Below are 11,217 nucleotides of genomic sequence, written 5' to 3' on the forward strand. Positions count from 1 at the left end.
GGTGACCTGCAGAGAGCGCTGTACACAGGAGACCCCCACAACCTGATAGATGGGGGGCAAAGATCACCGAGGACTGGACGCCCCCAAATACTGATGGAAACAGAAGGAGAAAACTGGTCTGAGAGGCCAAGTGGACGACAGCAACATTAAAGGAGCTGCAGGAACTCTGCCCAGTCCCAGTTGTGTCCTGTATGTGACTACAATCTCCCGTGTTCTGGGTATTTTGGGCCTGTGGGGAAGGGGATAAGATGTCAAGGAGCGGCCGTGTGCTGCCATCATCTCCATTACATCGGCCACAAGCAGGAAACCTGTTCTGTATGATGAGACCGAGGGGGAAGTCTGTTTTTAAAATTACAAAAGGCACAAAGTCTCCACTGCACGTCTCCCAGAGATCCCCTTCCTCAGTGAGGCCTGGTGGGGGCAGCACTGCATGTCTCCTGGAGATGCCCCTCCCCACAGTGAGTGCTGGGGGGCAGTACTGCACATCTTCTAGAGATCCCCCTCCCTACAGTGAGGCCTGGGGGGCAGCATTGTGCATCTCCTTGAGATCCCCCTCCCTACAGTGAGGCCTGATGGGGGGGCAGTACTGTGCATCTCCTGGAGATCTCCCTCCCTACAGTGAAGCCTGGGGGGCATCACTGCACATCTCCTGGAGATCCCTCTCCCCATTGTGAGGCCTGGGGGGCAGCACTGTGCATCTCCTGGAGATCCCCCTCCCCACAGTGAGGCCTGGGGGCAGCACTGTGCATCTCCTGCAGATCCCTCTCCCCACGGTGAGGCCTGGGGGGCAGCACTGCATATCTCCTGGAGATCCCCCTCTCCATTGTGAGGCCTGGGGGCAGTACTGTGCATTTCCTGGAGATCCCCCTCCCCACAGAGAGGCCTAGTGGAAGCAGCACTGCTCATCTCCTGGAGATCCTCCTCCCCACACTAAGGTCTGGTGGGGGCAGCACTGCACATCTCCTGGGGATCTCACTCCCCACAGTGAGGCCTGGGGGGCACACTGTGCTCTGCTTTATGCCACATAGAACTAGGGCTTTAGCCAAGGGGGAGGGATTTATAAACAAGAAATATCAGACAATTCTGCCACAGAACCTTCCGGATTCTGCTATAAAGCTGAAGATGAATTTTCCCTCTCGGCACAACTCAGCAACAGAAGAAGATGGAGGTTCTGCAGCAGCTGAGATCTGTGGTGCCCTGCAGAGGGCCCCTGCAGCCTGACAGAAGTGATAGACCCCAACCCAAGAAGACTGAACGTCACCAAAAGATTATTGTAAGGGTGTGCAGATTTATGCAACCACATTATTTTACGTTTTTATTTTTCACCTTGTGTCTCGGTGATTGGTGCAGATTCTCCTGGAGGTTTTACGTGTCCAGGAGGTGGGATTTTGATAGGGGTGTGTAGACTTTTTATATCCACTTTCTAACTTGTTTCTGGGCCCGCGGAGAAGCCTCGCAGTATTGATGGCAGGATCCCACAGCCGCATGACTCCGCCCACAGATATGTGTCACTATGGTAACAAATAATAAGTGGCACCAAATCAGGCTCCGCCTATCTGCGTCTCCCATGGATGATGTCCGTGGTCCCCTTGATGCCCCCTGTGATTTGGGCCTCTGGATGCCCCCTGTGATTTGGGCCTCTGGATGCCCCCTGTGATTTGGGCCTCTGGATGCCCCCTGTGCTTCGGGCCCCTGGATGCCCCCTGTGCTGTGGGCCCCTGGATGCCCCCTGTGCTGTGGACCCCTGGATGCCCCCTGAGCTGTAGGCCCCAGGACACGCCCTGTGCTGTGGACCCCTGGAAGCGCCCTGCTCCTCCTCCATTGGGGCACAGTTCACCTCTAGCAACCAATCACAGCTCAGCTTTCCTTTCAACAAAGCTGATTTTGGGATGGAAGCTGCTCTCTGATTGGTTGCTAGAGAAGCCATAGTGACCAGCCGTTTCCCCACTCTTTCTCTTCGGCTCTATTGTGACTGCAGATTTACCGACTATTCGTTCTCCGTGGCCAAGTGGGTGTGGCCAGACAGGCGCCACAAGGCTGGGGGTGTGATTAACCCTTTGATGTCTGTCTGCAGCACGGCGAGGAGACGTTTAATCGTGCCAAGCTCCTGAATGTCGGCTTCCTGGAGGCGCTGAAGGACGCGGAGTACGACTGCTTCATCTTCAGCGACGTGGACCTCATCCCCATGGACGACCGCAACCTGTACCACTGCTACGAGCAGCCGCGCCACTTCGCCATCGCCATGGACAAGTTTGGCTTCCGGTAATGATGGACGACGCTCCGTCCTCACAGACGGGACTCATGGCCGCTGCCTGCTGATGGTTTCCTTCTCTTCATTCTTCGTTTTCTTTTCCAGGCTCCCGTACGCCGGATATTTCGGAGGAGTTTCCGGTCTGACGAAGGCGCAATTCCTGAAAATAAATGGTTTTCCTAATGAATACTGGGGCTGGGGCGGAGAAGACGATGACATCTACAACAGGTGCAGAGCTCCGGACGTCTGACATCACCGCAACCTCTCCCGTCCGTCAGCCACCACCGCCCCCGACGAGCAAAGCCCATCCTCTGCCATTGTCTTATGTTACGGTTATTGGCTCGTTTAATCTAGAAACAGTGGCGACCCCCCAAGCCCCCCACCCCCCCTGTACATCAACACTAGTGGTGACTCCAACCTCACCATCCCACATACATCAACACTAGTGGCAACCCCAACCCCCCCACCCCCCGTATATCAACACTAGTGGCGACCCCAACCCCCCCCCTGTACATTACCCAACTCCCATCCCACATACATCAATACTAGTCCCAACCCCCCCACCTCCCCGTATATCAACACTAGTGGTGATCCCGACCCTCATACATCAACACTAGTGGTGACCCCATTACCCCCCCGTACATCAACCCTAGTGTTGACCCCAACTTCCTCCCCCGTATATCAACACTAGTGGTGACCCTCCCAACCCCACCCCCCGACATCAATGCTAGTTTGTGACCCCAACGCCCCCATATATGAACACTAGTGGTGGCCCCCCCAACCCCTACACCCCACATACATCAACACTAGTGGCGACCCCACCCCCACCCCCACCCTACACATGTCAACACTAGTGGCGACCCCAACCCCATCCCCCCACATCAACACTAGTGGTGGCCCTGTATCCCCCCATACATCATTACCAGTGCTGGCCCCATACCCCCCCCCCGGAAATCAGTGGTGACCCGATATCCACTCCCCCCATACATCAACACTAGTGGTGACCCCACCCCCCATACATCAGCACTAGTGTTAACCCCAACCCCCACCTCCTCACATCAACACTAGTGGTGGCCGTATATCCCCCCCGTACATCATTACCAGTGGTGACCCAATATCCCCCCGTACATCAGTGATGGCCCGCTATTCTCCGCCCGATTCTCACCCTTCTGCCTCTCTCCTAGGATCACACTGAACGGGATGAAGGTTTCCAGACCCGACATTCGCATCGGTCGTTACCGGATGATAAAACACGAGCGAGATAAGCACAACGAGCCAAACCCGCAGCGGTAAATTCTAACGTCCACTGCTGGTGACAGCGCCATTGCGGAGCGTTACTGCTGGGACACAATAATCATGGACGTTACAGGAGACAGTCAAGAAGGGCGGGATGGCATCAGGAAAGGCGACGGTGTGCTGCGCTGCTGGGTTCAGGAAAGGGCGGGGATGTGCGGAGCTGGTGTCAGGAAAGGGTGGGGATGTGCGGAGCTGGTGTCAGGAAAGGGCGGGGATGTGCAGATAAGACATGACGTAACAGCAGAATAGTGACTGCAGCTCTGGAGGTGACTGGAGGATAAGACAATGTAACAACAGAATAGTGAGTGCAGCTCTGGAGGTGACTGGAGGATAAGACATGATGTAGCGGAAGAATAAAGTTTGCAGGTCTGGAGGTGACTGGAGGATAAGACAATGTAACAGCAGAATAGTGACTGCAGCTCTGGAGGTGACTGGAGGATAAGAATGTAACAACAGAATAGTGAGTGCAGCTCTGGAGGTGACTAGAGGATAAGACATGATGTAGCGGAAGAATAGAGTTTGCAGCTCTGGAGGTGACTGGAGGATAAGACAATGTAACAGCAGAATAGTGAGTGCAGCTCTGGATGAAAAGTCACAATATAACAACAGAATAGTGACTGCAGCTCTGGAGATGATGGGAGATAAGATGTGTTGTGTTTCCTGTTCTCTTTTTTTTGTTTTTTGCTGTTTGGGGTTTTTGTTAATTTTACGTTCTTTTTTCCAGATTCACAAAGATCCAGAACACGAAGGTGACGATGAAGAAGGACGGGATCCACACGCTGCACTACCAGGTCGTCCATTTTGCCAAATACCCCATGTACACGAACATCACAGTGGATATTGGGAAGCCCCCGCCGCGGCCAGCGAGGGGATAGCCCCTCCTTTTGACTCTGCGTGCGACGGCTCCACCTGCTGAGGATTTGGGGGTCTTTGCTCCGCTGTCCGTTACCACACACGGCTCATCGAAGGTTTCTGAGCTTGTCACGAGGAGACTCCAGATCTGCTGCGGGGGATCTGCTGCGGGGATCTGCTGTAATCTGTCCCCGGATGTGGTAGGAGACCCCCTTGGAGCGTCTCCTGACTGATTCGTGTAGGATGTGTGATTTCCTATGTTCACTGTTCCAGGCTGGCATCGTTCATGGCTGCAGTCACATCCAGAGCTGCATTCATAATTCTGCGGGTGTGCAGTCCTGGAGCGTACCCCCATGCAGACTGATGTGCTGCGGTGCACTGTGAGAGTTGTGGTGAATGAGGCTCCCCATGTGCTGCCCCGTGTGAGTGGTCTCCACGGGACCCTCTGTGAGCGCTGATGATGGCCGGCGGATCCCTGCAGGTTGACGCTCACCTTTCGCCTCTTGCGTTTGGACGTTCCACTTTTGCTCTTACTTGAAACTTCAGTTTTTCATAATTTGTTTTTTTTTTGTTGTTTTTTTTTTTACCAAATGCGTTTGATTTTTTTAGACTCGTAAAAGATGAGAAGTGCATGAGACCCCGCATGTGATCCACATATAGCGCCTTCTAGGAGAGCAGCCGCCCAGAGGGCTCCGCACCTCAGCTCCGCACACACGGACCGGGCACTATGGCGCAGCTGCCTGGTCTGCCCCTTCAAAGTGCCAATTCTAAGATAAGCCCGACTATTGGCTGTGTAATATCAGGTGACCTGCAGCCAGCCATTATAAGGATATTACATGACGGAAGCTCATCCTGCCCCTACATCATGTCTATACTCCAGTCACCTCCCGAGCTGTACTCACTGTTCTGCTGTTGCATTTTGTTAGATGCTCCAGTCACCTCCAGAGCTACAGTCACTCTTTTGTTATGACACAATGTAACAGCAAAATAGTGACTGCAGCTCTGGAGAGGACTAGAGGATAAGACAAAATGTAACAGCAGAATAAGAGAGTGCAGCTCTGGAGGTGACTGGAGGACAAAACACGATGTAACAGCAGAATAGTGAGTTAAGCTCTTGAGGTGACTGGAGGACAAGACATGATGTAACAGCAGAATTAGGGACTGCAGCTCTGGAGGTGACTGGAGGATAAGACATAAAGTGACAGCAGAATAGTGACTGCAGCTCTTCAGGTGATTGGAGGTTAGAGATCTGGCCACGCGCTCATCCACGCTCTGCATTAATCCACCGCAGGGACAGTGGGGAGGACGGTCACCCCAGACACTCGCAGCGCTCCTCACCATCAGGCCTAAAACACCCGGCATGAAAATCGGTGCGAGTGGAATGCGATAAAACATCGCATTCCACTCGGACCAATATTACTCTATGTGCCAGCACCCATGAGCGATTATTTTCTCAGCCCTAATTGGACCGAGAGAACAATGGCAGCATGCTGCGACTGTAATGCGATCCTTTGTTCTCTCGCACCCATTCAAGTCTATGTGGCAAGAGAAAAATCGCACTGCACTCGCAGAACACCAGTGTAATGCGAGTGCAGAGCGAGAATGGCAATAGTCGGCTACGGAGGGAGATAAATCCCTCCCCTCCTTAGAGCCGGCCCGGCCCCCCGAAGCTGAGGTCCGATCGCATGATCGGACCTCAGTCGCAGTGACACTCGCATGACACTCAGCTCCTGCTGTGCTGCCATCTGATATCTGCCGGTCACATGATTGGCTGCAGCCTCGCTTGGCCGCCATCTGATGTGAACGGGGGGAGGGGGGTGTGAGGTCACCCACTGGAGTCTGGGTGGTCACATGTCGCCATCATTCCTCCCATCTCAGAGAGCACAGATGTCGGTGTCTGCAGCTCTCACCGGTGTGCCTGCCCTGGAGTCTGGGTGGTCACATATCATCGCCATCATTCCTTCCATCTCGGGCACCACAGATGTCGGTGTCTGCAGCTCTCACCGGTGTGCCTGCCCTGGAGTCTGGGTGGTCACACGTCGCCATCATTCCTCCCATCTCGGAGACCACGGACATCGGTGTCTGCAGCTCTCACCGGTATGCCCGCCCTGGAGTCTTGGTGGTCACATGTCGCTATCATTCCTCCCATCTCGGACACCACAGATGTCAGTGTCTGCAGCTTTCACCGGTGTGCCTGCCCTGGAGTCTGTGTGGTCACACGTCGCTATCATTCCTCCCATCTCGGAGACCACGGACATCGGTATCTGCAGCTCTCACCGGTATGCCCGCCCTGAAGTCTGGGTGGTCACACGTCGCCATCATTCCTCCCATCTCGGAGACCACGGACATCGGTGTCTGCAGCTCTCACCGGTATGCCCACCCTGAAGTCTGGGTGGTCACATGTCGCCATTGTTCCTCCCATCTTAGGAACCACGGACATCGGTGCCTGCAGCTCTCACCGGTGGGCCTCTCCTGGAGTCTGGGTGGTCACTCGTCGCCATCATTCTTCCCATCTCAGAGATCACAGATGTCGTTGTCTGCAGCTCTCACCGGTGTGCCCGCCCCAGAGTCTCTGTGGCTGGGTAAGGCCTCATTCACACAGTATTCTCTGGTCTCATCTGTTTTTTTCTCATCCATTGTCATAAACTGAATTTTGTTTCATCTATTGACTTCTAACGCCTTTCTGACTCCCACCATCTATGTACGATGCACTATGGCAGTATGGAGCGGGTGCTGTCTGTGCGTCACAGCCGTCGCCTGCCTCTAAGAGACGTCACCTGCCTCTAAGATCCGCGGGTGTCGCCCAGCTCCGTCCTGTTAACCTGTTATATATCTGACGGCTACAGCAGCGCTCCAGCACGGACGTGGCATCCTAAACCCTCAGACTCCAACAGCAACCGAAAATGAAAACTTTCCAAGTCTCGGAAAATGTCGACACAATTGTTTTTTACAAATTTCTGATTTATCTTTCATATCTGCCATCAGTGTAATCACAGTACCCCGGACAATGTGAAGCCAGATGCAGCAACTTTGACTTTGACTTTGAAGGAGCGGCAGAGCACCCCACTTTATAAAGGTAAATATTAGATACATGCAGAATCTGCCCGAATGAAGACCGCGTGCCACCGCAAATGACCCGCGCTCTATTATGCTGCCTCACATGGCGCCGCGCTGTATCTTCCCACTACAGAGTGGAAATAGGTACCATATGAAAGGTGACAAAAAGGATCAGGCTGCGATGGTGTGCTGCGGTAAATCAGAGAAAACTGGCCAAATTAGCGATTGTGATAATCACATTGACCTGGACAGTCGCCACCGCCGCTCATTCTCACCGCCAAAAAATGCTGGAATTGAGTTTTGTTATTTTGCTTTTTTTTTTTTTTGCACTTGGATTTTTTTCTTGCTTTCCAGTACATTGTGGTAAAATGAACGGTGTCACTGAAAAGTACACGTTATCCCACAAAAAATAAGTCCTGGCACGGAACCAGCGCAAAGAGAAAAAAAGATACGGCTCTCGGAGAAAACAGAAACGCTGGAAAGGAATTTGGCTTCAGTGAGATGAAGTTAAAAACAGATGACGCTCGGTGGAAGGCCACAGGGGCTGCATGCCACAGACTAATGGCCACAAAATGGATGAGAGCAGGACCTGCTCTGAGGCTTATGGACACGCTCTTCCATAACTGTTGTGTGCATGAATGCAGTGTCCATGTGCGCGCAGAGATGCCACCAAGTAATGTGCACCTCAGACGAAAATTGCACGTCTCCATGGTTTAGTTGTTTGCAGACACACGTTCCACTGAGACTGAAAGGACGTGTGAACGAGGCCTTATCCATCCCCTAAGACTGAACAGATCCTTGAACAAGGCCTCATCCATCCCCTGAGACTGAGCGGACACGTGAACAAGGCGTTATCCATCCCCTGAGACTGAGCGGACACGTGAACAAGGCGTTATCCATCCCCTGAGAATGATTGGACGCGTGTATGAGGCGCATCAGTCATCCTCTGAGACTGAACGCAAACGTGACCGAGGCCTTATCCATCCGCCGAGTCTAAATGAACTCGTGAATGAAGCCTCATCCATCCACTGAGAATGATTGGACACGTGTATCAGGCCTCACCATCCGCTGAGAATGATTGGACGCTTGAAGGAGAACTCAGTCATCCTCTAAGACTAAATGGACATGTCAATAAGTCCATGACCATCCACCAAGACTGAACGGACTCGTAAACGAAGCTTCATCAATCCCCTAAGACTGAATGGACGAGTGAATGGGGTCCTATCAATCCACCTAGACTGAAAGGATGTTTGAACGAGGCCTCAGTCATCCTCTGCGACTGAATGGACACATGAACAAAGCCCCATCCATCCCACGAGACTGAACTAACATATGAACAAGGCCTTATCCATCACATGAAAGTGAACAGACGCGTGAACAAGACCTTATCCATCCCGAGATGTAACGAAGCCTCATCCATCCACCGAGACAGAAAAGACGCGTGAACATGGCCTCATCAATCCCGAGACTGAACGGACGTGTGAACGAGGACTCATCCATCTTCCGAGACTGAACGGACGTGTGAACGAGGCCTCATCCATACTCCGAGACTGAACGGACGTGTGAACGAGGCCTCATCCATACTCCGAGACTGAACGGACGTGTGAACGAGGCCTCATCCATCCTCCGAGACTGAACGGACCTGTGAACGAGGCCTCATCCATCCTCCGAGACTGAACGGACCTGTGAACGAGGCCTCATCCATCCTCCGAGACTGAACGGACGTGTGAACGAGGCCTCATCCATCCTCCGAGACTGAACGGACCTGTGAACGAGGCCTCATCCATCCTCCGAGACTGAACGGACCTGTGAACGAGGCCTTATCCATCCTCCGAGACTGAACGGATGTGTTTACGAGACCTTATCCATCCTCCGAGACTGAACGGACGTGTGAACGAGGCCTCATGAATCCCGAGACTGAACGGACGTGTATACAAGACCTCATCCATCGAGACTGAACGTATGCGTGAACGAGTTCTCATCTGTCCGCTGAGACTCAACAGACACGTCAAAAGGCCTCTTCCATCCCAAGACTGAACGGACGCGTGAATAAGGCCTCACCCATCCTCCGAGACGGAACGGATGTGTGAACGATGCCTTAACAATCCCGAGACTGAACGGACATGTGAATGAGGCCTTATCCATCCCGAGACTGAACAGACGTGTGAACAAGGCCACATCCATCCTGAGACTGAACTGACATGGTAACGTGGCCTTATGCTTCCCCTGAGACTGTACGGATGCGTGTACGAGGCCTTATCCATCCTCCAAGACTGGATGGACACGTGAATAAGGCCTTATCCTTCCTTCGAGACTGAACGGATACGTGTACGAGGCCTTATATGTCCCCTGAGACTGAATGGATGTGTGAACAAGACCTCATCCATTCCGAGACTGAATGGACGTGTGAACAAGGTCTCATCTGTCCACTGAGACTGAGTGGATGTGTGAATGAGGTTTCATCCATCATCTGTGAATGAAAAGATGCATGAACGATTCCACATCTGTCCGGAGACTGAACAGACGTGTGAACAAGGCCTTATCCATCCACTGAGACTCCAGTGTAACTTCATCGGTGCGAGCCACTGCCACGGATATCTGTGGTCTCTGTAATGATAGGAGTAAGCGCACATACGTTAGTGGGTGATTTGAGGACTTTCTGCAGCGGGATGATAAGTGTACGAGGAGATGTGCCCAGGTGACAAATCTGATCCATGAGCTCCACGTCTGGTTTCTGACATGTGTCTCCCCTCGTCTCTGGCTGCTGACCACTGCACCCTCCACCATTAGGCCTCAATTACACATCCACTGTTCACATATAGCACATATGAGTATACATACACATCATCTATGAACCTGTTCACATGTCCATGTTTTTTGTGAACTGAGTCCCCAATTAATCATTTGTGGGTCTGTTCAGACGATTTCAACAATTCATGAATTTCTAGCAAACTCAAAATTCGGACCTCTTCCTATCTTGAATTACTTTTAGCACCAAAGGTCGAAAATAGCGGAAAAAAATTGCCAAACTCAAAAATAGATTGTGGAAATTAAGTGAAATTTTGTCAAATTTGTGATTATTTTTTTTTTTTACAAAAGCGTTTCCATTGATGAATTAGATGAAAACATCTGTAATCGTCCAACTCCAGCCACAAAGTGGAAAACAAAAAACACAGGCGACGACGAATCGGCAAAGAAAAAAACGGAGACTTGTGCGTTTCTGAGTCACGGATCACAAGCATTGACACAAGTCTGCGTAATCCGCGCCGGACGCTGAGCATGCGCTGCCCTCGTGCGGTCAGTTTATACAATGTTTACATAAATCACAGACGTGTGAATGAGGCCCATACATGATCATCATGGACCACCGGCGGCGTGAGCCTCGTATTCCGCGCAGCCCACGGCGGAGTTATGAGGTTATACAGGCAGGTGCGGGGCAGAGATTATCCTGGAGAGAAGGCTGAAATATAAACAGCTGAAGCTTTGTTGCAATGTGCTGTGCCCCAATAACCAGTGATTGACCTCTCCCAATCCCAGAGATGGGCGCTAGGTGGCATGTAAAGGAGGCCTCCAGCAGTGGTGGCTGTGTCCTAGGACTGGAGCCGGGCGCCCTTCTGTCAGAGCAGGTCCGTCCACTTTGGATGCTTCTTGTACTTTTTCTATGACCAATGTGGGGTTTGGAGATGATAATGTTCGATTCTCCGTCTTTACAGTTTTTATAAAATAATTCTTGAAAATTTTGCATGGTGAGTTTTATTTCT

The 11,217-nt window shown here is 52.1% G+C and overlaps 1 protein-coding gene across 2 annotated transcripts in view; it reads left to right on the forward strand.

Moving 5' to 3' along the window:
* The window catches only part of B4GALT2 (beta-1,4-galactosyltransferase 2), a 34,300-nt gene extending 23,107 nt beyond the window's left edge, over positions 1-11,193 (forward strand). For both annotated transcript variants that reach the window (XM_075320190.1, XM_075320191.1), the window contains exons 4-7: positions 2,075-2,262; positions 2,357-2,479; positions 3,436-3,540; positions 4,272-11,193. In XM_075320190.1, the coding sequence (XP_075176305.1) occupies positions 2,075-2,262; positions 2,357-2,479; positions 3,436-3,540; positions 4,272-4,422 (567 nt within the window). In that variant the 3' untranslated portion in view covers positions 4,423-11,193. The remainder of the gene's footprint in view (positions 1-2,074; positions 2,263-2,356; positions 2,480-3,435; positions 3,541-4,271) is intronic.
* The last annotated feature ends 24 nt before the right edge of the window (positions 11,194-11,217 follow it).

This window comes from Anomaloglossus baeobatrachus, chromosome 8, assembly GCF_048569485.1.
Source record: "Anomaloglossus baeobatrachus isolate aAnoBae1 chromosome 8, aAnoBae1.hap1, whole genome shotgun sequence".
Lineage (NCBI taxonomy): Eukaryota > Metazoa > Chordata > Amphibia > Anura > Aromobatidae > Anomaloglossus > Anomaloglossus baeobatrachus.